This window comes from Capricornis sumatraensis, chromosome 16 (genome assembly GCF_032405125.1).
Source record: "Capricornis sumatraensis isolate serow.1 chromosome 16, serow.2, whole genome shotgun sequence".
Taxonomy (NCBI): domain Eukaryota; kingdom Metazoa; phylum Chordata; class Mammalia; order Artiodactyla; family Bovidae; genus Capricornis; species Capricornis sumatraensis.
In genome coordinates, this window is record NC_091084.1 from 9,945,020 (window position 1) to 9,969,997 (window position 24,978).

The window sequence follows — 24,978 nt, forward strand, 5'->3', positions numbered from 1 at the left end:
GACACTCCCCAAGTGTTCAGGGATCCAGGCTCCTTACCTCCATCAGCTCTGCCCACCCAGGAGTCTTCCACTGTATTCTCTATACCAGGCTGAGAAAACCAGTGGGTCATCAGCACAGACAGAAATCAAGGAATTTTCCAAATGTTTAATTCACTTTTGAACATGGTATGTTTAAGAGATGTCAGGATACCCAGCGGTCTTGGGTTCAGCACAGAGACTATTTATTAGCTTATAACCCTGTATCTCAAATGCATTGCACTACTCCCCTTCTCTTTACATCTTCAGGAAGAGGTGATTTGCTTTAAAAATTCAAAGATTATTTTTAAGAATAAGAATGCTGAGGGGACAAAAAGGAGTATTCAACATCTCTATTGAGGAATTTATGATGTAGCACAGGATGGAAACTGAAGCTAAAGGAAACTTTCCTTAAAGGGCTATTTATTAAAAAAAAATGGAACGCACTCCTTAGGACAAATCAAAATTTAAACATAAAACATCCAAACTTCTTGTACAGGTAAATTAGTGTTCTCAGCTATCTCCTGCTCCCAAATTTCTCTGCCACACTGAGGACGCTTCAAGAGGACTAGAGGACATGTTGGTTGCCGCGAGAGACATTTGAAAGCATTCACTTTTATGGAAGTCATAAGAGAGAAAAATCTCTCTCATGTTATTTAGAATCGTCCTTGATATATTTATTCTAAAAAAAAAATACACATAGCTAAATATTGTTCTCTGTGTAAAATCTTTACAAATCTGAAATGCTGAGAATTCAGCTTCTGATACAATCCATTCACTTTTACAGTTAGACGGGTAGTGGTACTGAGTTGGCAGTACAAAATCGAATGTGCTTATGCAGCTCATCCCACAGTACCTGTTAATTCGGGCTGGAACTTGGAATTTCAGATCTGGTCCCTCCGCGGGGCGGGGCGGGGCTGTAGGCGGGGCCTCCCGCCGGGGAGGCGGGGTGCTGGGAAAGCTGGGGGGCGGGTCTGCTAGTGAAGCCTCGTAGTACCTGAGCGTGCGAGGGTCCACGGCTCGAGCAGCGTGCTCCGCAAGGCTTCGGTTCACGTGGCATCGCAGTGGACCCCGCAGCTCCCGGCTCTCTGTGCTCGCGGACTGCCAAGAGATGTGAGCACAATGGAGATGCTCGTGGCGGGCGACCAGGAGCCGGCAGAGACGGCGCTCCTCCTGAGGATGGGCTGAGCTGAGAGGCCGATGCAGCCCCGGGGTGTCCGGGGGAAGGGACGGGGACCGCAGCCCAGGACCGGGAGCATCCCGGCGCTGGAGCGGGCGGAAAAGTCAAGAGCCACAGCCGCTGTCCAGTGCTTGCGAAGCCGCCGCCCCTGGGGTGCGCCCCGCGGTTTGTGAGTACTCTGCGTCGCCTGTCCGCAGACGGAAGACGGGGAACACCCCTGGAGAGCTCTACGGGATCCCCACAACCGCCATCGCCTGTTCTCCCCACTTGCCTCAGGGACAGAGTGACTGCCGCCCACCACCCCCCCACCACCACCTGCGGACCCGGGGCGAGGGCGGAGGCCCATCAGGGCCGCCCCCTTCCCACCCAGGAGGTGGAGAGTTCACCCCCCTCTCCGCCGTCCGCTCCAGCCAAATTCAACTCGGGTTCTCTCCTCCCGCGGCCCCGAGCCTCCTGACGCCCCCTGGTCCTCCCGCTATCCCCCCTCCCCAGAGACAGGGGAGGAGAAAAGGGGAGCCCAGGGCGTCATGACTGAGCTGAAGGCGAAGGGTCCCCGCGCTGCCCACGTGGCAGGCACAGCGCCCTCGTCCACCCAAGTCGGAGCCCCTCTGCGGGGACGCCCAGACGCGGGCCCCTTCCAGGCGGGCGAGGCCTCGGGCCCGACCCCCACAGCCTCGGGCCTCCCCCTCTCCCTGGACGGGCTGATCTTCCCTCAGCCCTGCCAGGCTCAGGACCTGGACGGGAAGACGCTGGACCCAGAGTCGCTGGCAGACGTGGAGGGGGCGTATTCTAGAGGGGAAGCCGCAGAGGGCGCTGCTGTGAGACCCCCAGAGAAGGACGGCGGATTGCTGGACAGCGTCCTGGACACCCTGCTGGCGCCCCCAGGCCCTGAGCGGAGCCCCGCCAGCCCCGCCGTCTGCGAGGCCCCCAGCCCTTGGTGCCTCTTTGGCCCTGAGCTTGCCCAAGACGCCCGGGCTGCGCCCGCCGCCCAGGGGGTCCTGCCTACACTCATGAGCCGCCCGGAGAGCAAGGCTGGCGACACCCCCGGGGTGGCCGCCGGCCAGAAGGTGCTGCCCCGGGGCCTGGCGCCGTGCCGGCAGCTGCTGGCCCCGACGGCCTCGAGCCACCCCTGGCCCGCGCCCGCGCCGAGGCCGTCTCCGCAGCCCGCGGTGGTGGAGCTGGAGGAGGACGACTCGGATCCCGAGGGCTCCTCGGGGCCGCCCCTGAAGGGCAAAGCCCGGCCCGCGGGAGGAGACGCGATCAGCGCTCCTGGGACCACCGCGGGAGGCGTTGCCCCGGTGCCCAAAGAAGATGCCCGCTTCTCGGCGCCCAGGGCCGCCCCGACGGAGCATGACGCGCCCGCCGCGCCCGGGCGCGCCCCGGTGGCCACCGCGGTGATGGACTTCATCCACGTGCCCATCCTGCCGCTCAACTCGGCCTTCCTGGCCGCCCGCACCCGGCAGCTGCTGGAGGGCGACAGCTATGACAGCGGGCCCGCCGGCGCCTTCGCCCCGCCGCGGGGCTCGCCCTCCACCTCGGCCGCCCCGGGCGCGCCTGGCGACTTCCCCGACTGCGCGTACCAGCCCGAAGCCGAGCCCAAGGACGACGCGTTCTCGCTCTACGGGGACCCGCAGCCGCCCGCCCTGAAGATCAAGGAGGAGGAGGAGGGGGGCGCCGAGGCCGCCGCGCGCTCCCCGCGGCCGTACCTGCTGGCGGGGGCCAGCCCCGCCGTCTTCGCCGACTTCCCGCTGGCGCCGCCGTCCAGGCCGGGGGAGGTGGCGGTGCCCGCGGCCGCCACGGGGGCCCCAGGCTCGTCCGCGGCCGCGTCGGGGTCCGCCCTGGAGTGTGTCCTGTACAAGGCGGAGGGCGCGCCGCCCCAGCCGGGCCCGTTCGCGCCGCCGCCCTGCAAGGCTCCGGCCGCGGGCGCCTGCTTCCTGCCGCGGGACCTGCCGTCCACCTCGTCCGCTGCCGCCGCCGGGGCCACCCCTGCACTCTACCCGCCGCTCGGCCTCAACGGGCTCCCCCAGCTCGGCTACCAGGCCGCGGTGCTCAAGGAGGGCCTGCCGCAGGTCTACCAGCCCTATCTCAACTACCTGAGGTGAGGGCCCGGCGCGGCGCGCGAGGACCGGTCCGGCCGCCCCCGGCCCCCCGCGCCCGGCTCCCCAGAGTGGCCGCCAGGGGTGGGTGGCCGGGGCGGGGGGCAGCGCAGCTTGGCTTCCTTTTCCTCACCTCTTCTCATTTATTTTTTTTGGGGGGGCGGGGGGCACCGCGGAGGCCCAGATTATCCTGTTTCTGTAGTGGGCCTCTCCGACAATATGTTTCTAAACTTTTCAGATCTGTGCAGTCCCAAGGCGAACCAGCCGCGAGTTCTAAAAGTGCAGCGTCACTCTGGGTCCGCCGTAGCCCCGCGGAGCCGAAAGGGTGCGGCGAGTCCGGGGTTTTATAAAATGCTTTTCTTCCTAGAAGGACAGTTACCGAGAACGTGCATTCCGGAGAGGAGATGGTAACGCATCGTTCTCCCGGGCGGGGTGGCGCTGGGTGCCCGGCCAGAACCCAAAGCAGAACCATCTTAGGGGTCTGGACACTTAGCGCTTCATTTTCACCCGAATCTCTAGATTGAAATTAATTTATGTGTAATATGTTCACAGTATGGCTTTAAACATCTATCACTGCAGTGCACTGTAGGCTAGTATTGTTTCAAGTTCGCTACCGCTTTTAGCATACAAGTTTTGAAAACCGTTTTAATTTACATACGAGAGTTATGGAATTTTAAAGAAAAAAGAAAGTGCTCTGGATTTGGAATCTTGTATTGCGAATAGTCAAAACAGCTTTAATATATTGAACAATGCTTTAAAAAGACAAACACGGGTACTTGTTTAATTACAGAGATGACTTTTTAGAACGATTGTACTTTTAGAGTAAAACAACGGTTATTGTTTCCCACCGTGCAACAAGGTTATAACATTTGTCAAAAGACTAAATTGATTCTCTGTAATGAGTTTTGCAGGAATTTTTTTTTACTGAACATAAAATTAAATTTTAATTATTTATTACTTTTGTTGGTACTCCTGATGAGAGTCTAATAACTTGCAAGTCTGATGAATCCAGTAACAGGTAGTATATCAAGTTCAGTTTGCTATGTTTTTCAGATCTGTATTTATATATGGCTGTAATTTTTAAAAATATTTTCACTCTATCTATTCTGGGTTAAGGAAACTTTAGTATTAGATAGTGGTGCACCTAAAAATAAATTGAGTACTTTGTTTTGCATTTCAAGGCCCGATTCAGAAGCCAGCCAGAGCCCACAGTACAGCTTTGAGTCATTACCTCAGAAGATTTGTTTAATCTGTGGGGATGAAGCATCAGGCTGTCATTATGGTGTCCTCACCTGTGGAAGCTGTAAGGTCTTCTTTAAAAGAGCAATGGAAGGTAGGCTCCTTTCTTGTTGGTTTGATTGTAAATGGACACCATCTAATATTTTACAGATCTTAATTAGCCCTTGCTTCTTCTAAGAAATTATGGTATTTCAATATAACTAAAAATATATGATGATATTTTAACAATATATTTTTATTTATAATAATCTGTATTGAATGTGGATGGATATTTTAATTGCATAATATTTGACTAACACTTTTAATATTAGACAAAGCATATGAATCTTGGAACATGCTAACATTGTTCATTAACTTTAGAGAAACAACTTTGTTCTGATTGAATTTTTATATTTCTATCACATATATTATATGTAAGATAACACTAAATTAAAATTTTCTTCCAAAAGTAAAATGGTAGAAGTCATCAAAATTATATATGTACATATATATGATACAGTTACAAGTTTTCTTCATAATTATGTCCTTTCCCTATGCATGATGTTTATATAATAATTATATAATGGTAAGTATAAAAAAAAAGGTTTAAAGTTCCCTTTTTGTTTAGTGCAAACAATTTAAAGCAAAAGAAAAATTTGGACTCCACAGTAATTTAATTTCTGTAGAAATATTTTGCTTTAACTAAGGCTTTCATATTTTTAAAATCATCTAAATTACTTATTTACCTAATGATTTTAGATTGATTTGCATAATGTATTTCATATTTAAACTTTTATAAAATATATGTTTTAATTTCATCCTTTCTATCTACACTAAATTCTAAGCCGCGAAGCACATTTATATTTGAAGCTAGAAATACACTTAGACATCATTTCACACTTGAATTCTAGCAATAAGTGTATTTTATAACAAGTGGACATGAGTTTATGGTTGTCTCCGGAGTTCTGAGATCACAGCTAGACAAGAAACCAAAGATTTGAATGTCTAACTTTTGCTTCCTGTTTGTGAGTTTTCTGATTTCAAAAGTTCTCTACATATAAGTAGGAAAGGAGAAAGTGGGGAAATTTTACCTTAAGGGAGCATTCAAAGGAGTTGACATGTATATTTAATACACATTTACCCTAAAAGAATATTAACCCAAAAGATGTTTAACAAAAAAATTCACTATCCCTATAGATTGCTAAGATATAATTCTTCATAACTACTATGCCCTTTTAGTGAAAATGATTCTCATCTATTAATGGTATATGTACCCCTCCTACTGAAATTAATGCTTCAAAAAGTGTAATTGCTCTTGTGCATTTTTAGAATATGTTTGTTTCTCACGAAGGATGGATGTATTTAACTGATGTTGAGCGTATGTATTAAACTTCAGGGGGCTTTAATTGCATTTTAAATTAGTTGAGGTGCTGTGGCAAGAGGCCATGTGAGAAAATGGGACAACTGAGGGTAGTCTTAACTTTCCACTGATGTCATTTACTCATAGTTACTGTTTGAAGCCCTTTGTGTATGTGGAAGAGTTGATTCTCCAGTGGATAATTGAAGTTACTGTTCCCATCTGACTTTGATCCTGGTTTCCTAAACATTCCCCTCTGCATTAATGTGATTTTCTTTATACTTACAGTTTTATTAGTCTAATTCTTTTTTTTATTAGTCTAATTCTTAAGTGAATGACCCTGTTGGAGTCCCCCAAAAGCCAGTTTATTCTAGCCCAACTCTCCTTTTGTACAGATACTCAAGTCCTAAAGACACACATCTAAGTTTCTAAAGAGCATACAGTTAGTTGGTAGCTGATTGTTAGTCAACATAGGTTAGATTTTCTTTCATTGCAACGCTTATAAATCAGAGATGGTATGCAAAAGTAGGCATATGACAAATGCTACTTAATTCTTGAAAGTTACTTCAAAAGTGCATATAGGACCAAGAATACTCTAATTAAAATATAAATGTTTTCACATCATTATTATCAGAATAGCATCCTAAACATAAAAGATGTCTTCCAAATTTGCAATGACAAAGCATTTGTTGGACCACTACTGTTGGCATGGTTCTATTTTAATTTTGAGTAATTGAAATGAAGTACCTTTATTCAACATTGTTTACGAAGAGGAGCTCAAGATAAAAGTTGATAAATCATTTGGCTGTTAAATGACAAGTAATGTTAGTGATCTCTGGACATTGAGAAGAGCTTGTAAAGTGTATATATTCAAGGAAGACTGATGAGATTAAGATTAGACTAAAACTTGAAGATCCATATTAGGAAATTATTAGAGTTAAAGGTTAAGAAGTTTGATTGCCAGTGTTTGCTTGAATCAGTCATTTAAGGCAAGAAAATAGAAGGTTCTTTGAGTTTTCAAGAGTGAGAAAAATGAGTAGAAGAATATTTGTAATTTAAGAGAAATACCCAGTTTGAAATCTTAGAGTAAAATAGGGCTGTGTGATGAACAACTTCAAAGTAGAACTATGTGTGGATGCCAGTATGTCCAGAAATTGAATGTCATAGTCAACAATATGAATATTAAATACCAAAGATAATGATGATAATGTCCTTCAGGAGTGCTTTCTATGTGCCTTTGACTATTTTAATGTTGTATTGGTCTTGATCCTTTTAAGCCATATAGTGTAGACATTATCATCACTTTCAGTTAATAAATGAGGAAACTGCCTTTGTAAATTGCCTTAAATCACAAGAATCAATGGAATAGGACTCAAATCCAAGATATTTGACCCCAGAATCTATGCCTTCCACCACTACACTTTCTCATAATAGGAAATTAAGTTTCAGCTTCCCAGAGAAACAATAGCAGGTTGGAAGGAAAAATATGAGCCAGGTGACAAAACATCTAGGAAGGTAGAAGGGAATCCTAATGGAGAATGCAATATCAAGGGTGATTGAAAGTGTGTAATGTAAATAGATGGATAATACTAAGCCCACATTTAGGGCTGCAGTGAAAAGACACATTCAGGAGCCAAGAGCCAGTTTCCCCACCCCTCCTCCAAGTTAGAAGTGGGAGACCATAATGTGTATGGAGAAGTTACTCAGGAAAACTGGATTTCTCTTGGTATGAATCAAAAAAGAGAAGAAGCAGAGAAAAAAGACATCCCTCAGGAAATAAGAGTATGCAGAGGAGAGAAATGACCTCTTAAGCTGAAAAGAAAAAAAGAAAGAAAATATTAGCCAAAAAATAGTTGCTTGAATAGCCCATTGCATTCCTTTACTAATACTTGGAGTGAACCAGGAAGTGGTTAGAAATTGCCTTAATGCCTTTCAAGGAGAAGTCATAATGACCTGCCAGTCCTATAAATGCAGGCCTTGTATTAAGAAGAAAAAGATAATTTCTCACTGGCTTACCTCAGTATGCACTGTGATTCGCTCAATGCTAGGAATACTAAACATTCAGTATGTAATTGTTTGCTAAATGAACCAGTCATAACAAATGATGCCAAGCTTTTATTGTTTGCATATTTTATGCTGTGACAGCATTTGTAATGAATACATTTGATGGAATAGGGTTGGGAAATATTGTTAATATAGTTGAAACATAGTGTTTGGAAGATACGAGGTTAGGTAGATGTTGATGGATTTTTAATTATATTACATTATGCCTCATTTTTCTATTAATTAAGGTATAAATGACAAATAAAATTGTGAGATATTTAAAGTATACCCTGTAATTATTTGATATTACAGGTTCATGGTGAAAGAATTCCTCCCCATCAAATTTTTTAACATACCTCACGTATTTGCCTTTCTTTTTGGCAAGGACATTTAAGTTCTACTCTCTTGGCAAATTTCAGTTATATAATGTTATACAATGTTATCAATTGTAGTCACAGTGTTACACATTAGATCCTCAGACCTTATTCACCTTATACCTGAAGGTTTGTATCCTTTTACCAATCTCTCCCTATTTTCCCCCACCCTACAGCCCCTGGTAACCACTTCTCTGTTCTGTATTTCTATAAATTCAACTTATTTTTTAAATTCCACATGTAATGATATCTGTGGTATTTGTCTCTGTCTGGCTTATTTCATTTAGCATAACATGCTCTATGTTCATCTAGATTTTTTTTGCATTAATTAACCAAATGTCTGTAGAGCACCTGCTGTATGCTGGGGACTATACTAGGTGCTGGTTGAAAAGTAAAACAGGACAGACCTAACTGGCTGTAGCACTAGTGGAGTTTTTAGTGTAGTAGAAGAAAGGGACATTCTATCAGTTAGCATGCATTTAACAAGTTATATATTATATATTAATGAGTTATGCCTGGACAACTAGTCACTTGACCCATCTGACAGATGCTGGGGATGGTGGAGAAGTCTTTAGAATTAGAAAGATACCCTCATAAGCAGTCTTCCCAGGTGGTCCTAGTGGTAAAGAATTCACCTGCCAATGCAGGAGACATAAGAGACATGGGTTCCATCTCTCGGTTGGGAAGATCCCCTGGAGGAGGAAATGGCAACCCACTCCAGTATTCTTGCCAGTAGAATCCCATGGATAGAGGAGCCTTGCAGGCTGCAATCCATGGGGTCACAAAAAGTCAGACACAACTGAGCATCTGAGCACATCATAAGCAGACCACAGAGGAAACAGAACAGAAATGAAGTATTTTTAAGAATACCATATTTCTTTCTGAAGTTGAATGGAGTTGGTGTCATAGTTTAAAAATGAAAACTGATGTGGTAGCATCGTTCTCTGGGTATGACTTCTAAAGCAGAAATGATGAACATTCAAATTTGTGAAAGCTTATTTTTAAGAGCAATTTTAGGTTTATAGCAAAATTGAGAGGATAGTACAGAGATTTCCCATGTACCTCCTGGGATTGCACATACATAGCTTCTCTTATTATCAAAATTCTCCATCAGAGTAGTATGTTTGTTGCAACTGATGAATCTACGTCAACACATCCTAATCACCAAAAATCCATAGTTTACATTAGGGCTCACTCTTGGTTTTGTACCATTGAGCGGATCTGGACAAATGTATGATGACATGTATCCATGGTTAGAGTTTCATACAGAGTATTTTCACTGCCTCCCCAAATCCTCTGTGATCTTCTGTTCATCCCTTCCTCATCCCAAACTCCTGTCAACCACTAATATTTATATTGTCCCCATAGTTCTGCCTTTTCCAGAATGTCATATAGTTGGAATCATACAGTAGGAAGCCTTTTCAGATTAGCTTTTTCCCTTAGCAATATGCATTGAAGCTTCCTCCATGTGAAAGGCTCATTTCTTTTTAGTGCTGAATAACATGTCATTTTCTGAATATACCACAGTTTATTTATTCATTGATCTACTGAAGGACACCTTGGTTGCTTCCAGGTTTTGGCAGTTATGAATAAAGCTGCTAAAGATTTGTCTGCAAGTATTTGTGTGAACATCAGTTTTCAACTCCTCAGGGCAAATACCAGGCTTTCCTGGTGGCCCAGTGGTATAGAACTTGCCTACCAAGGCAGAAGTTGTGGGTTCGATCCCTGGATCAGAAAGATCCCCTGGAGAAGGAAATGGCTGGGGGAGTCTGGCAGGCTTCAGTCCAAGGGGTCGCAAAAGACTTGGACATGACTTAGCAATTAAACAACAGCAGCACGGCAAATACCAAGGAGTGCAGTGGCTTGGTTGTATGGTAAGAGTATGTTTAGTTTTAAAAGAAACCACCAAATTGTCTTCCAAAGTGGCTGTATCATTTTACATTCCCACTGGCAATAATCTAGAGTTTGTCTTATTCCATGTCCTTGCCAGCATTTGTGTTTCTAGTGCTTCAGATTTTCTCCATTCTAACAGGCATGTAGTGCTAGCTCATTGTTGTTTTGACTTAAATTTCCCTGATGACATATTATGTGAAGTATACTTTCATATGCTTATTTGACATATATATCTTCCTTGGTGATGTGTTTATTATAGTTTTTGGCCCAATTTTTAATTATTTTTTTTCTGTTGAGTTTTAAAAGGTTTTTTGTGGATTGTTTTTGTTTGTTTTTTGGATGAGACCTTTATCCAATAGGTTAGGTATTTTGCAAATATTTTCTCCCACTCTGTCTTTTTGTTCTTTTGGTAGTATCTTTTGCATGGTAGACAAATTCATTTTTAATGAAATATGGTTTCTCAGTTCTTTGTTTCATGGATTATGACTCTGGTATTATATCTGAAAAATGTCATCAAACTCAAGGTCATGTGGATTTTCTCCTAGGTTATCTTTTAGTAGTTTTATAGTTTTGAATTTTATGTTTAGTTCTCTGATCCATTTTGAGTAGATTTGTGAAGGCTGTAATGTCTGTGTCAAGACTGATTTTTTTGCATATGATGTCCAGGGTTGTTCTAGTACTATTTGTGAAGAGTGACTTTTTTCTACTGTAGTACCATTTCTCTATTATTTTTTAAATTGATTGATTTATTTTAATTGGGGGCTAATTAGTCTATAATACTGTAGAGGGTTTTGCCATACATTAACATGAATCAGCCATGGGTGTACATGTGTTCCCCATCCTGAACCCTCCCTCCCACTTGCCTCCCCATCCCATCCCTCAGGGTCATCCCAGTGCACCAGCCCCCAGCACCCGGTCTCATGCATCAAACCTGGACTGGTGATCTATTTCACATATGGTAATATACATGTTTCAATGCCATTCTCCCAAACCATCCCACCCCCACTCTCTTCCACAGAGTCCAAAAGACTGTTCTATACATCTGTGTCTCTTTTGCTGTCTCACATACAGGGTCATCATTACCGCCTATCTAAATTCCATATATATGCGTTAGTATACTGTATTGGTGATTTTCTTTCTGGCTTACTTCCCCCTGTATATTAGGCTCCAATTTTATCCACCTCTTTACAAATGATTCAGATGCATTCCTTTTAATAGCTGAGTAATATTCCATTGTGTATATGTACCACAGCTTTCTTATCCATTCATCTGCTGATGGGCATCTAGGTTGCTTCCATGTCCTGGCTATTATAAACAGTGCTGCGATGAACATTGGGGTACACGTGTCTCTTTCAATTTTGGTTTCCTCGGTGTGTATGCACAGCAGTGGGATTGCTGGGCTGTATGGCAGTTCTATTTCCAGTTTTTTTAAGGAATCGCCACACTGTTCTCCATAGTGGCAGTACTAGTTTGCACTCCCACCAACAGGGTAAGAGGGTTCCCTTTTCTGTGCATCCTCTCCAGCATTTATTGTTTGTAGATTTTTTGATAGCAGCCATTCTGACTGGTGTTTGATGGTACCTCATTGTGGTTTTGATTTGCATTTCTCTGATAATGAGTGATGTTGAGCATCTTTTCATGTGTTTGTTACCATCTGTATGTCTTCTTTGGAGAAATGTCTATTTAGTTCTTTGGCCCATTTTTTGATTGGGTCATTTAGTTTTCTGGTATTGAGCTGCATGAGCTGCTTGTATATTTTTGAGATGAATTCTTTGTCAGTTGCTTCATTTGCTATTATTTTCTCCCATTCTGAAGGCTGTCTTTGCACTTTGCTTATAGTTTCCTTCATTGTGCAAAAGCTTTTAAGTTTAATTAGGTCCCATTTGTTTATTTTTGCTTCTATTTCCAATATTCTGGGAGGTGGGTCAGAGAGGCTCCTGCTGTGGTTTATGTCAGAGAGTGTTTTGCCTATGCTATCCTCTAGGAGTTTTATAGTTCCTGGTCTTATGTTTAGATCTTTAATCCATTTTGAGTTTATTTTTGTGTATGGTGTTAGAAAGTGTTCTAGTTTCATTCTTTTACAAGTGGTTGACCAGTTTTCCCACCACCACTTGTTAAAGAGATTGTCTTTAATCCACTGTATATTCTTGCCTCCTTTGTCAAAGATAAGGTGTCCATAGGTGCATGGATTTATCTCTGGGCTTTCTATTTTGTTCCATTGATCTATATTTCTGTCTCTTGCCAGTACCATGCTCTCTTGATGACTGTAGCTTTCTGTCTGAAGTACAGTCTGAAGTCAGGCAGGTTGATTCCTCCAGTTCCATTCTTTTTCTCAAGATTGCTTTGGCTGTTTGAGTTTTTTTTTTTTTTTTCCTTACAAATTGTGAACTTATTTATTCTAGTTCTCCGAAAAATACTGTTGGTAGCTTGATAGGGATTTCATTGAATCTTTAGATTGCTTTGGATAGTATACTCATCTTCACTATATTGATTATTTTTCTGATCCATTAACATGGTATATTTCTCCATCTATTTGTGTCATCTTTGATTTCTTTCATCAGTGTTTTATAGTTTTCTATATATAAATCTTTTGTTTCTTTAAGTAGATTTATTCCTCTGTTTTATTATTTTCATTACAATGGTGAATGGGATTGTTTCCTTAATTTCTCTTTCTGTTTTCTCATTGTTAGTGTATAGGAATACAAGGGATTTCTGTGTATTAATTTTATATCCTGCAACTTTGCTATATTCACTGATTAGCTCTAGTAATTTTCTAGTGGTGTCTTTAGGGTTTTCTAAGTAGAGGATCATGTCATCTGCAAACAGTGAGTTTTACTTCTTCCTTTCCAATCTGGATTCCTTATATTTCTTTTTCTTTTCTGATTGCTATGGCGAAAACTTCTGAAACTATGTTGAATAGTAGTGGTGAGAGTGGGCACCCTTGTATTATTCTTGACTTAGGGGAAATGCTTTTAGTTTTTCACCATTGAGGATAAAGTTTGCTCTGGGTTTATCATATATGGCTTTTATTATGTTAACATATATTCCTTCTATGCCTGCTTTCTGGAGGGTTTTTATCATAAATGGATATTGAATTTTGTCACAGGCTTTCTCTGCATCTATTGAGATAATCATGTAATTTTTATCTTTCTATTTGTTAATGTGGTATATCACATTGATTGGTTTACAAATATTGAAGAATCTTTGCATCTCTGAGATAAAGCCCACTTGGTCATGATGTATAATCTGTTTAATATGTTGTTGGATTCTGTTTGCTAGAATTTTGTTGAGGATTTTTGCATGTATGTGCATCAGTGATACTGGCCTTTGTTTTCTTTTTTTGTGGCTTCTTTGTCTGGTTTTGGTATTAGGGTGATGGTAGCTACATAGAATGAGTTTGGCAGTTTACCTTTATCTGCAATTTTCTGGAACAGTTTGAGGATAGTTGTTAGCTCTTCTCTAAATTTTTGGTAGAATTCACCCATGAAGCCATCTGATCCTGTGCTTTTGTTTGTTGGAAGATTTTTTATTACAGTTTTGATTTCTGTGCTTCTGATGGGTCTGTTAATATTTTCTATGTCTTCCTGGTTCTGTTTTGTAAGATTATACTTATCTAACAATTCGTCCATTTCTAAGTTGTCCATTTTAGTGGCATATAGTTGCTGATAATAGTCTTTTGTGATCCTTTGTATTTCTGTGTTGTCTGTTGTGATTTCTCCAATTTCATTTTTAATTTTGTTGATTTGATTCTTCTCCCTTTTTTTCTTGATTAGTCTGGCTAATGATTTGTGTATTTTATTTATCTCCTCAAAGAACCAGCTGTTAGTTTTGTTGATTTTTGCTATTGTCTCCTTTGTTTCTCTTTCATTTATTTCTGCCCTAATTTTTATGATTTATTTCCTTCTACTAACCCTGGGGTTCTTCATTTGTTCCTTGCTTTAGGATAAAAGTTAGGTTATTTGGTTGATTTTTCTCTTGTTTCCTGAGGTAAGCCTGTATTCCTATGAACCTTCCTCTTAGCTTTGCTTTTATTGAATCCCATAGGTTTTGGGTTGTTGTGTTTGCATTTTCATTTGTTTCTATGCATATTTTTATTTCTTTTTTGATTTGCTCTGTGATTGTTGGTTATTTATAAGCATGTTATTTACCCTCTGTATGTTTGTATTTTTAATCGTGTTTTTTTTTTTCATGCAGTTGATATCTAATCTTATTGCATTGTGATCAGAAAAGATGCTTGGACTGATTTCAATTGTTTTGAATTTACCAAGGCTAGATTTATGGCCCAGGATGTGATCTATCCTGGAGAATATTCCATGTGTACTTGAGAAAAAAGTGAAATTCATTGTTTTGGGGGTGAAATGTCCTAGATATCAATTAGGTCTAACTGGTCCATTGTATCATTTAAAGTTTGTGTTTCCTTGCTAATTTTCTGTTTGGTTGATGGTGTGAGTGGGGTATTAAAGTCTCCCACTGTAATTATGTTATTGTTAATTTCCCTTTTCATACTTGTTAGCATTTGCCTTACATATTGCAGTGCTTCTATGTTGGGTGCATATATATATATAATTGTTGTATCTTCTTCTTGGATTGATCCTTTGATCATTATGTAGTGTCGTTCTTTGTCTCTTTTCATGGTGTTTGTTTCAAAGTCTATTTTATCTGATATGAGTATTGCTACTTCTGCTTTCTTTTGTTCCCCATTTGCATGAAATATCTTTTTCCCGCCCTTCACTTTTAGCCTGTATGTGTCCCTTGTTTTGAGGTGGGTCTCTTGTAGACAGCATATATAAGGGTCTTATTTTTCTATCCATTCAGTCAGTCTTTGTCTTTTGGTTCAAGCATTCAACCCATTTACTTTTAAGGTAATTATTAATAAGTATGATCCCATTGCCACTTACTTTATTGTTTTTGGTTCGAGTTTATAAGCCTTTTCTGTGTTTCCTATCTAGAGAAGATCCTTTAGCATTTGTTGAAGAGCTGGTTTGATGGTGCTGAATTCTCTCAGCTTTTGCTTCTCTATAAAGCTTTTGATTTCTCCTTCATATTTGAATGAGATACTTACTGGGAATAATAATCTTGGTTGTAGATTTTTCTCTTTCATCACATTAAATATGCCTGGCCATTCCCTTCTGGCCTGAAGAATTTCTATTGAAAGATCAGCTGTTATCCTTGTGGGAATCCCCTTGTGTGTTATTTGTTGCTTTTCCCTTGCTGTTTCTAATATTTGCTCTTTGTGTTTGATCCTTGTTAATTTGATTAATATGTGTTTTGCCTTGGGTTTATCCTGTTTGGGACTTTCTGGGTTTCTTGATCTTGGATGGCTATTTCCTTCCCCATTTTAGGGAAGGTTTCAACTATTATCTCCTCAAGTATTTTCTCATGGTCTTTCTTTTTGTCTTCTTTCTCTGGGACTCCTATGATTTGAATGTTGGGGTGTTTAACATTGTCCCAAAGGTCTCTGAGGTTGTCCTCATTTCTTTTAATTCTTTTTCTTTTTTCCTCTGGGCTTCATTTATTTCCACCATTCTATCTTCCACCTCACTTATCCTATCTTCTGCCTCAGTTATTCTACTGTTGGCTCCCTCAGAGTGCTTTTGATCTCAGTTATTGCATTATTCATTATCGATTGACTCTTTTTTATTTCTTCTAGGTCCTTGTTAAACATTTTTTGCATCTTCTGAATCCTTGTCTCTAGTCTATTTATCTGTAACTCCATTTTGTTCTCAAGGTTTTGGATCATCTTTACTATTATTATTCTGAATTCTTTTTCAGGTAAACTCCCTATCTCTTCCTCTTTTGTTTGGTTTGGTGGGCATTTATCATGGTCCTTTACCTGCTGAATATTTCCCTGCCTTTTCATTTTTTTAGATTACTGTGTTTGGGGTGGCCTTTCTGTAGGCTGGAAGTTTGTGGTTCCTCTTTATTGTGGAGGTTGCTTCCTGTGGGTGGGATTAGACTAGTGGTTTGCCAAGGTTTCCTGGTTAGGGAAGCTCACGTTAGTGTTCTGGTGGGTAGAGCTGGATCTCTTCTCTCTGTAATGCAATGAAGTGTCCTGTATGAAGTTTTGGGGTATCTGTGGGTTTGGTGTGACTTTGGGCAGCCTGTATTTTAATGCTCAGGGCTGTGTTCCTGCTGTGCTGGAGAATTAGTGTGCCAGTGTGCTATGTCTTGCTCCGGAACTTGTTGGTTCTTGAGTGAAGCTTGGTTTCAGTGTAGGATGGAGGCTTTTGGATGAGCTCTTCTCGATTAATGTTCCCTGGAGTCAGGAGTTTTCTGGTGTTTTCAAGTTTTGGAGTTAAGCCTTCTGCCTCTGGCTTTCAGCCTTATTCTTACAGTAGCCTCAAGACTTCTCCATCCATCCAGCACAGATGATAAAACATCTAAGTTAATGGTGAAGAGATTCTCCACAGTGAGGGACACTCAGAGAGGTTCACAGAGTTACATGGAGAAGAGAAGAGGGAGGAGGGAGATAGAGGTGACCAGGAGGAGAAGATGGGGAGTCAAAAGGGGAGAGACCAGTCTAGCCAGTAATCAATTCCCTAAGTGTTCTCCACAGCCTGGAATACCCAGAGAGATTCACAGAATTAAGTAGAGAAGAGAAGGTGGAGGGAAATAGGGGTGACCTAGGGGAGAAAAGGGAGAATCAAAAGGGGAGAGAACAATAAAGCCAGTAATCACACCCCTAAGTGAAAATGGATAGTGAAGATTAGATTCTTAAAGGTACAAAATTGATAACAAATACCTAAATGCAAAGGTTAAAAATCTAGAGTAGAGGTTAGACTCACATAAATAAATATTAAAAATACAAAACAAAATAAATCACAAAAACTATAAAACATATGTACATGAAATTTGCTTTAAAAATAGGTTTTCATCTTTTTTTGTAAGATAATAGGTTATAAAAATGAAAATTAAAGGAGTAATAAAGAACTTAATAAAAAATTAAAAGTGATAATAGTAAAAATATATCTAGGAATTTATCTGGAGCTGTTGTGGGTAGTGGGGGTCAGTTCAGTTTCAGATAGTTCCTTGTTCCAGCTTGCACTTGTTCTCAAGGTCTATGTTGCTGCTGCTGCTAAGTTGCTTCAGTCGTGTCCGACTCTGTGCGACCCCATAGATGGTAGCCCACTAGGCTCCCCCGTCCCTGGGATTCTCCAGGCAAGAACACTGGAGTGGGTTGCCATTTCCTTCTCCAATGCATGAAACTGAAAAGTGAAGTTGCTCAGTCATGTCCAGCTCTTAGCGACCCCGTGGACTGCAGCCTACCGGGCTCCTCCATCCATGGGATTTTCCAGGCAAGAGTACTGGAGTAGGGTGCCAGTCTATAGGCCCCCTCCAATGCTTAGTTGGTGTTAACTGCAGGGTTTTAATCTGTTGCACCTGTCACTTCCAAAGTGGTTCCCTCTTCTTTGTTTATTTTGACTTCCTCTGTTTGCAAGTCCCTTCATTGTCTGATATCCACCCTTACACAAGGCAGTGAAGGTGGTCACTTATTTAGGCTCACTTGTTCAGTTGTGCTGGGGGAAGGGAGGAACATTGTAAACAAATATTGCTGGCATGTGTGGGGAGTGCTCAAAGGGTATGGACCACACTGGGTTTGCCCCACTCACAGCGTCTGTGCTTTCCCAATCTATACTGCTCAGGCCCAGGGTGCTCTGCAGGGGCACTGTCCAAAGTGGGCTCTGCATTTCATGCACGTCCCAGGTCTAAGCTACTCAGGTTCAGGTTCTCAAATACTCTGTAAGTGCACAGACTTTGTTGGACATGCATTTTGTGCCCTTTCCAGGCATGAGCAGCTCAGGTGACCAGGTGCTTGGCAAGCACACTATCCTAGGTAGGCGGTGCATCTTAGTTACCTTCCCAGTCCCAGGTGTTCTGTGTGTCTCCTCTGGAGAGCTGATCTCTGGCTGTAACCATCCTGGCAGATGTCAACCGTCCACTATCCCAGGAAGACCTGGTTAGCAACTGGGAGCATGCTAACAGTTTGATGGAGGACGTGTCTCTGTGACTGAGACTGCCCCTCACCTTCTGGCTTTGGCTGCCACCCTCCTGCCTCTCTGCCTCTAGAAGGGGAAGGCCGGTGTGCAGCTGGCTAGCTCTCCTTTGGTGTCACTCAATCCTTTGTTCTGTGAGCAGGCCAGGCTGCACCTTGGTTAGAGCTTTTCGTGTGAAAGTTCTCTCTCCCTTTTTCTTTTCTCTCTCCCTGGCTATCACACAGTTTGGGTTGCTATCTCATGTTAGCTCCCTCAGATTGTCCTCAGGGCATTCAGGCCTTAAGCATGCAACCTGTGCCTCCCTGTCCAGCCCTCACTGGCTGGTGGTGGCCACAAGCCTCTGGGCTACTTCTCCACTGGTAGTTACGGTTAGGCGTGTATTCTGTGGGTTTTAGTTTTTTTTTTATTTTTATTTTTTTCCCTCCCAGTTATGTTGCCCTCTGAGATTCCAAAACTCCTCAAAGACCTCCCTGTGAGAGGGTTTCCTGGTGCTTGGAAAGTTCTACTTAACGACTCCCTCCCCAGGATGGGTCTCTGTCCCTAACTCTTTTGTTTCTCTTTCTGTCCTTTATATTTTGTCCTACTTCCTTTCGAAGTGAATGGGCTGCCTTTCTGGGTGCCTGGTGTCATCTGCCAGCATTCAGAAGTTGTTCTGTGGAAGTTGCTCAGCATTCACATGAATTTTTGATGAATTTGTTGGGGAGAAAGTGGTCTTCCCATCCTATTCCTCTACCATCTTAGGACCACCTCCTCCCTATTTCTCTTTTATTAGAGATAACTTGACTGTATTTATATGGTTCTATTTTTAGGCTTTCTATTCTGTTCAATTGATATATTTGTCTGTTCTTTCACAATGTCTTGATTATTATAGTTTTGTTGTAAGTGTTGAAGTAAAGTAATGTCAATCCACCAACTAAATATTGTATTGCCTATCATGAGTCATTTGCCTCTCCATATAAACTTTAGAATCATTGTGTTAAAATCTATAAAATAGCCTTCTGGGATTTTGATTGGGCTTATACCATTGGGTTGAAGGAGAATGTTAAATTATGATGTATATTTACTTAAGAAACATATGGCATAGCATGATGTGACTTCTATGCCTGGTAACATGGTATAATAATTACCTGTATTCCTTTCCATTATGAACACACATGCTGGAAAATGTATAACACATATAACGCTATTAGAAAGTGAACTGCTGAACCTGTGAGAAAGAAAAGAAAATCCCCAAACAAGGAGGAAATGGAAAACTAGAGTGGGAAACAGGTATTCATGCTTTGACTAGCCTAATGGGCTGTGGCAACTCAGTTACCAGTGGGCTTGGCCTTTAATCACCAGAAAAGGGTGGGGACCAGAAAGGAGGAATTGGGAAGTGATTTCCATTTCCCTGAGCTCTTAACTTCTAAGGACTAGTAGAAAGATGGGCTGTTTTAAAAATCTGTCCCACTCTCATTTAAACAAAGAAACTTCTTTGTTTTGGCCTTGATGTGGAAGAAGGTGGGTGTTTTCCCTGTGAATTTGTAACCACAGTCCTGTCAGTGTTCAGATCTTAATTTCTTCATGGTCTTCAGTTCAGTTGAGTTCAGTCGCTCAGTTGTGTCCAACTCTTTGCGACCCCGTGAATCGCAGCATGCAAGGCCTCCTTGTCCATCACCAACTCCCGGAGTTTACTCAGACTCACATCCATACAGTCAGTGATGCCATCCAGCCATCTCATCCTCTGTTGCCCCCTTCTCCTCCTACCCCTAATCCCTCCCAGCATAGAGTCTTTTCCAATGAGTCAACTCTTCACATGAGGTGGCCCAAGTACTGGAGTTTCAGCTTTAGCATCATTCCTTCCAAAGCAATCCCAGGGCTGACTTCCTTCAGAATGGACTGGTTGGATCTCCTTGCAGTCCAAGGGACTCTCAAAGAGTCTTTGCCAACCCCACAGTTCAAATGCATCAATTCTTCGGCGCTCGGCCTTCTTCACAGTCCAACTCTCACATCCATACATGACTACTGGAAAAATCATAGCCTTGACTAGACGGACCTTAGTCAGCAAAGTAATGTCTCTGCTTTTGAATATGCTGTCTAGGTTGGTCATAACTTTTCTTCCAAGAAGTAAGCGTCTTTTAATTTCATGGTTGCAGTCACAATCTGCAGTGATTTTGGAGCCCCCCAAAATGAAGTCTGACACTGTTTCCACTGTTTCCCCATCTATTTCCCATGAAGTGATGGGACCGGATGCCATGATCTTCGTTTTCTGAATGTTGAGCTTTAATCCAACTTTTTCATTCTCTTCTTTCACTTTCTTTTTTTTTTTTTTTTTTTTAGATTTATTTTTTTTTATTTTTTTTTTTAGCAATTCTATTTTTTTTTATTTTTTTATTAAATTTTAAAATCTTTAATTCTTACATGTGTTCCCAAACATGAAACCCCCTCCCACCTCCCTCCCCATAACATCTCTGTGGGTGATCCCCATGCACCAGCCCCAAGCATGCTGTATCCTGCGTCAGACATAGACTGGCGATTCAATTCTTACATGATAGTATACATAATAGAATGCCATTCTCCCAAATCATCCCGCCCTCTCCCTCTCTCTCTGAGTCCAAAAGTCCGTTATACACAGCTGTGTCTTTTTTCCTGTCTTGCATACAGGGTCGTCATTGCCATCTTTCTAAATTCCATATATATGTGTTAGTATACTGTATTGGTGTTTTTCTTTCTGGCTTACTTCACTCTGTATAATCGGCTCCAGTTTCATCCATCTCATCAGAACTGATTCAAATGAATTCTTTTTAACGGCTGAGTAATACTCCATTGTGTACATGTACCACAGCTTTCTTATCCATTCATCTGCTGATGGACATCTAGGTTGCTTCCATGTCCTGGCTATTATAAACAGAAAATAATAGCAAATGAAGCAACTGACAAACAACTAATCTCAAAAATATACAAGCAACTTATGCAGCTCAATTCCAGAAAAATAAATGACCCAATCAAAAAATGGGCCAAAGAACTAAATAGACATTTCTCCAAAGAAGACATACGGATGGCTAACAAACACATGAAAAGATGCTCAACATCACTCATTATCAGAGAAATGCAAATCAAAACCACAATGAGGTACCACTTCACACCAGTCAGAATGGCTGCGATCCAAAAATCTGCAAGCAATAAATGCTGGAGAGGGTGTGGAGAAAAGGGAACCCTCCTACACTGTTGGTGGGAATGCAAACTAGTACAGCCACTATGGAGAACAGTGTGGAGATTCCTTAAAAAATTGCAAATAGAACTACCTTATGACCCAGCAATCCCACTGCTGGGTATACACACCGAGGAAACCAGAATTGAAAGAGACACATGTACCCCAATGTTCATCGCAGCACTGTTCTTCTTTCACTTTCATCAAGAGGCTTTTTAGTTCCTCTTCACTTTCTGCCATAAGGGTGGTGTCATCTGCGTATGTGAGGTTATTGATATTTCTGCCAGCAATCTTGATTCCAGTTGTGTTTCTTCCAGTCCAGCGTTTCTCATGATGTACTCTGCATAGAAGTTAAACAACCAAGGTGACAATATACAGCCTTGACGTACTCCTATTTGGAACCAGTGTGTTGTTCCATGTCCAGTTCTAACTGTTGCTTCCTGAACACATACAGATTTCTCAAGAGGCAGATCAGGTGGTCTGGTATTCCCATCTCTCCCAGAATTTTCCACAGTTTATTGTGACCCACACAGTCAAAGTCTTTGGCATAGTCAATAAAGCAGAAATAGATGTTTTTCTGGAACTCTCTTGCTTTTTCCATAATCCAGCAGATGTTGACAATTTGATCTCTGGTTCCTCTGCCTTTTGTAAAACCAGCTTGAACATCAGGAAGTTCATGGTTCATGTATTGCTGAAGCCTGGCTTAGAGAATTTTGAGCATTACTTTACTAGAATGTGAGATGAACGCAATTGTGCAGTAGTTTGAGCCTTCTTTTGCATGCCTTTCTTTGGAATTGGAATGAAATCTGACTTTTTCCAGTCCTGTGGCCACTGCTGAGTTTTCCAAATTTGCTGGCATATTGAGTGCAACACTTCCACAGCATCATCTTCCAGGATTTGAAATAGCTCAATAGGAATTCCATCACCTCCACTAGTTTTGTTCATAGTGATGCTTTCTAAGGCCCACTTGACTTCACATTCCAGGATGTCTGGCTCTAGATTAGTGATCACACCATCGTGATTATCCAGGTCGTGAAAACCTTTTTTGTACAGTTCTTCTGTGTATTCTTGCCACCTCTTCTTAATATCTTCTGCTTCTGTTAGGTCCATACAATTTCTGTCCTTGATCGAGCCCATCTTTGCATGAAATGTTCCCTTAATGTCTAATTTTCATGAAGAGATCTCTAGTCTTTCCCATTCTATTGTTTTCCTCTCTTTCTTTGCATTGATTACTGAAGAAGGCTTTCTTATCTCTTCTTGCTATCCTTTAGAACTCTGCATTCAGATGCTTATATCTTTCCTTTTCTCCTTTGCTTTTCGCTTCTCTTCTTTTCACAGCTATCTGTAAGGCCTCCCCAGACAGCCATTTTGCTTTCTTGCATTTATTTGCCATGGGTATGGTCTTGATCCCTGTCTCCTGTACAATGTCACAAACCTCATTCCATAGTTCATCAGGCACTCTATCTATCAGATCTAGGCCCTTAAATCTATTTCTCACTTCCACTGTATAATCATAAGGCATTTGATTTAGGTCATACCTGAATGGTCTAGCGGTTTTCCCTACTTTCTTCAATTTAAGTCTGAATTTGGTAATAAGGAGTTCATGATCTGAGCCACAGTCAGCTCCTGGTCTTGTTTTTGTTGACTGTATAGGGCTTCTCCATCTTTGGCTGCAAAGAATATAATCAATATGATTTCAGTGTTGACCATCTGGTGATGTCCATGTGTAGAGTCTTCTCTTGTGTTGTTGGAAGAGGGTGTTTGCTATGACCAATGCATTTTCTTGGCAAAACTCTGTTAGTCATTGCCCTGCTTCATTCAGTACTCAAACACCAAATTTGCCTGTTACTCCAGGTGTTTCTTGACTTCCTACTTTTGCATTCCAGTCCCCTATAATGAAAAGGACATTTTTTGGGGTGTTAGTTCTACAAGGTCTTATAGGTCTTCATAGAACCGTTCACCTTCAGCTTCTTCAGCATTACTGGTTGGGGCATAGACTTGGATTACGGTGATATTGAATGGTTTGCTTTGGAGAGATCATTCTGTCATTTTTGAGATTGCATCCAAGTACTGCATTTCGGACTCTTTTGTTGACCATGATGGCTACTCCATTTCTTCTGAGGGATTCCTGCCCCCAGTAGTAGATATAATGGTCATGTGAGTTAAATTCACTCATTCCAGTCCATTTTAGTTCACTGATTCCTAGAATGCCGATGTTCACTCTTGCCATCTCCTGTTTGACCACTTCCAATTTGCCTTGATTCATGGACCTGACATTCCAGGTTCCTATGCAATATTGCTCTTTACAGCATCAGACCTTACTTCTATCACCAGTCACATCCACAACTGGGTACTGTTTTTGCTTTGGCTCCATCCCTTCATTCTTTCTGGAGTTATTTCTCCACTGGTCTCCAGTAGCGTATTGGGCACCTACTGACCTATTGAGTTCCTCTTTCAGTATCCTGTCATTTTGCCTTTTCATACTGTTCATGGAGTTCTCAAGGCAAGAATATTGAAGTGGTTTGCCATTCCCTTCTCCAGTGGACCACATTCTGTCAGACCTCTCCACCATGACCTGCCCATGTTGGTTTGCCCCACAGGCATGGCTTAGTTTCATTGAGTTAGATAAGGCTGTGGTCCTAGTATGATTAGATTGACTAGTTTTCTATGAGTATGGTTTCAGTGTGTCTGCCCTCTGATGCCCTCTTACAACACCTACCATCTTATTTGGGTTTCTCTTACCTTGTGTGTGGGGTATCTCTTCATGGCTGCTCCAGCAAAATGCAGCTGCTGCTCCTTACCTTGGATGAGGGGTATTTCCTCACCGCCACCCTTCCTGATCTTCCACATGGGATAGCTCCTCTAGGCCCTCCTGCGCCCATGCAGCCACTGCTCCTTGGATGTCTAAAAACCATCAAACCAAGAAGTTTACTTAAAATGTGATCCTGGGTAGACTGGTTACATCTCTGGGTATTTAATAGTAAACACAAATATTAATATTTGCTTTGGCATATACCCTTTACTCTGGCAATGTTTTTTTAAAAACAAAGCCTTTAGAAATTTAAACCTAGAATCCCAAATTATTGGAGAAGGAAATGGCCACCCACTCCAGTGTTCTTGCCTGGAGAATCCCAGGGATGGCGGAGCCTGGTGGGCTGCCGCCTATGGGGTCACACAGAGTCAGACACAACTGAAATGACTTAGCAACATACCTGTGGATTGTTTTGGGAAGAACTGACATCTTGAAAGTACTGAATCTTCCTTTCCATGAACATGGACTATCTCCCCATTTATTTAGTTCTTTTATTTCATTTATTAGAGTTCTATGATTTTCCTCATATAAATTTTATATATATTTTGTTATATTTATATGTAAGTACTTCGTATTTGGGGATGCTAATTAAATGGTATTATATTTTTGAATCCAAAATTCCACTTGTTCATTTCTGGTACATAGGAAAGCAACTGACTTTTGTATATTAATCTTGTATCTTGTGACCTTGCTATAATTATTAGTTCCAGGAGTTGTTCTGTCAGTCCTCTTTGGATTTTCTACATAGAAGAACATATCATCTGCAAACAATGAGTGTTATCTCTTCCTTTCCAATGAGTGTATCT

The 24,978-nt window shown here is 41.8% G+C and overlaps 1 protein-coding gene across 1 annotated transcript in view; it reads left to right on the forward strand.

The window, feature by feature from the left end:
* The first annotated feature begins 1,722 nt into the window (after positions 1-1,722).
* Positions 1,723-24,978, forward strand: part of PGR (progesterone receptor) — a 115,775-nt gene continuing 92,519 nt past the window's right edge. Inside the window, exons 1-2 of the mRNA XM_068988944.1 lie at positions 1,723-3,293; positions 4,473-4,624. Coding sequence (XP_068845045.1) covers positions 1,723-3,293; positions 4,473-4,624 — 1,723 coding nt within the window. The remainder of the gene's footprint in view (positions 3,294-4,472; positions 4,625-24,978) is intronic.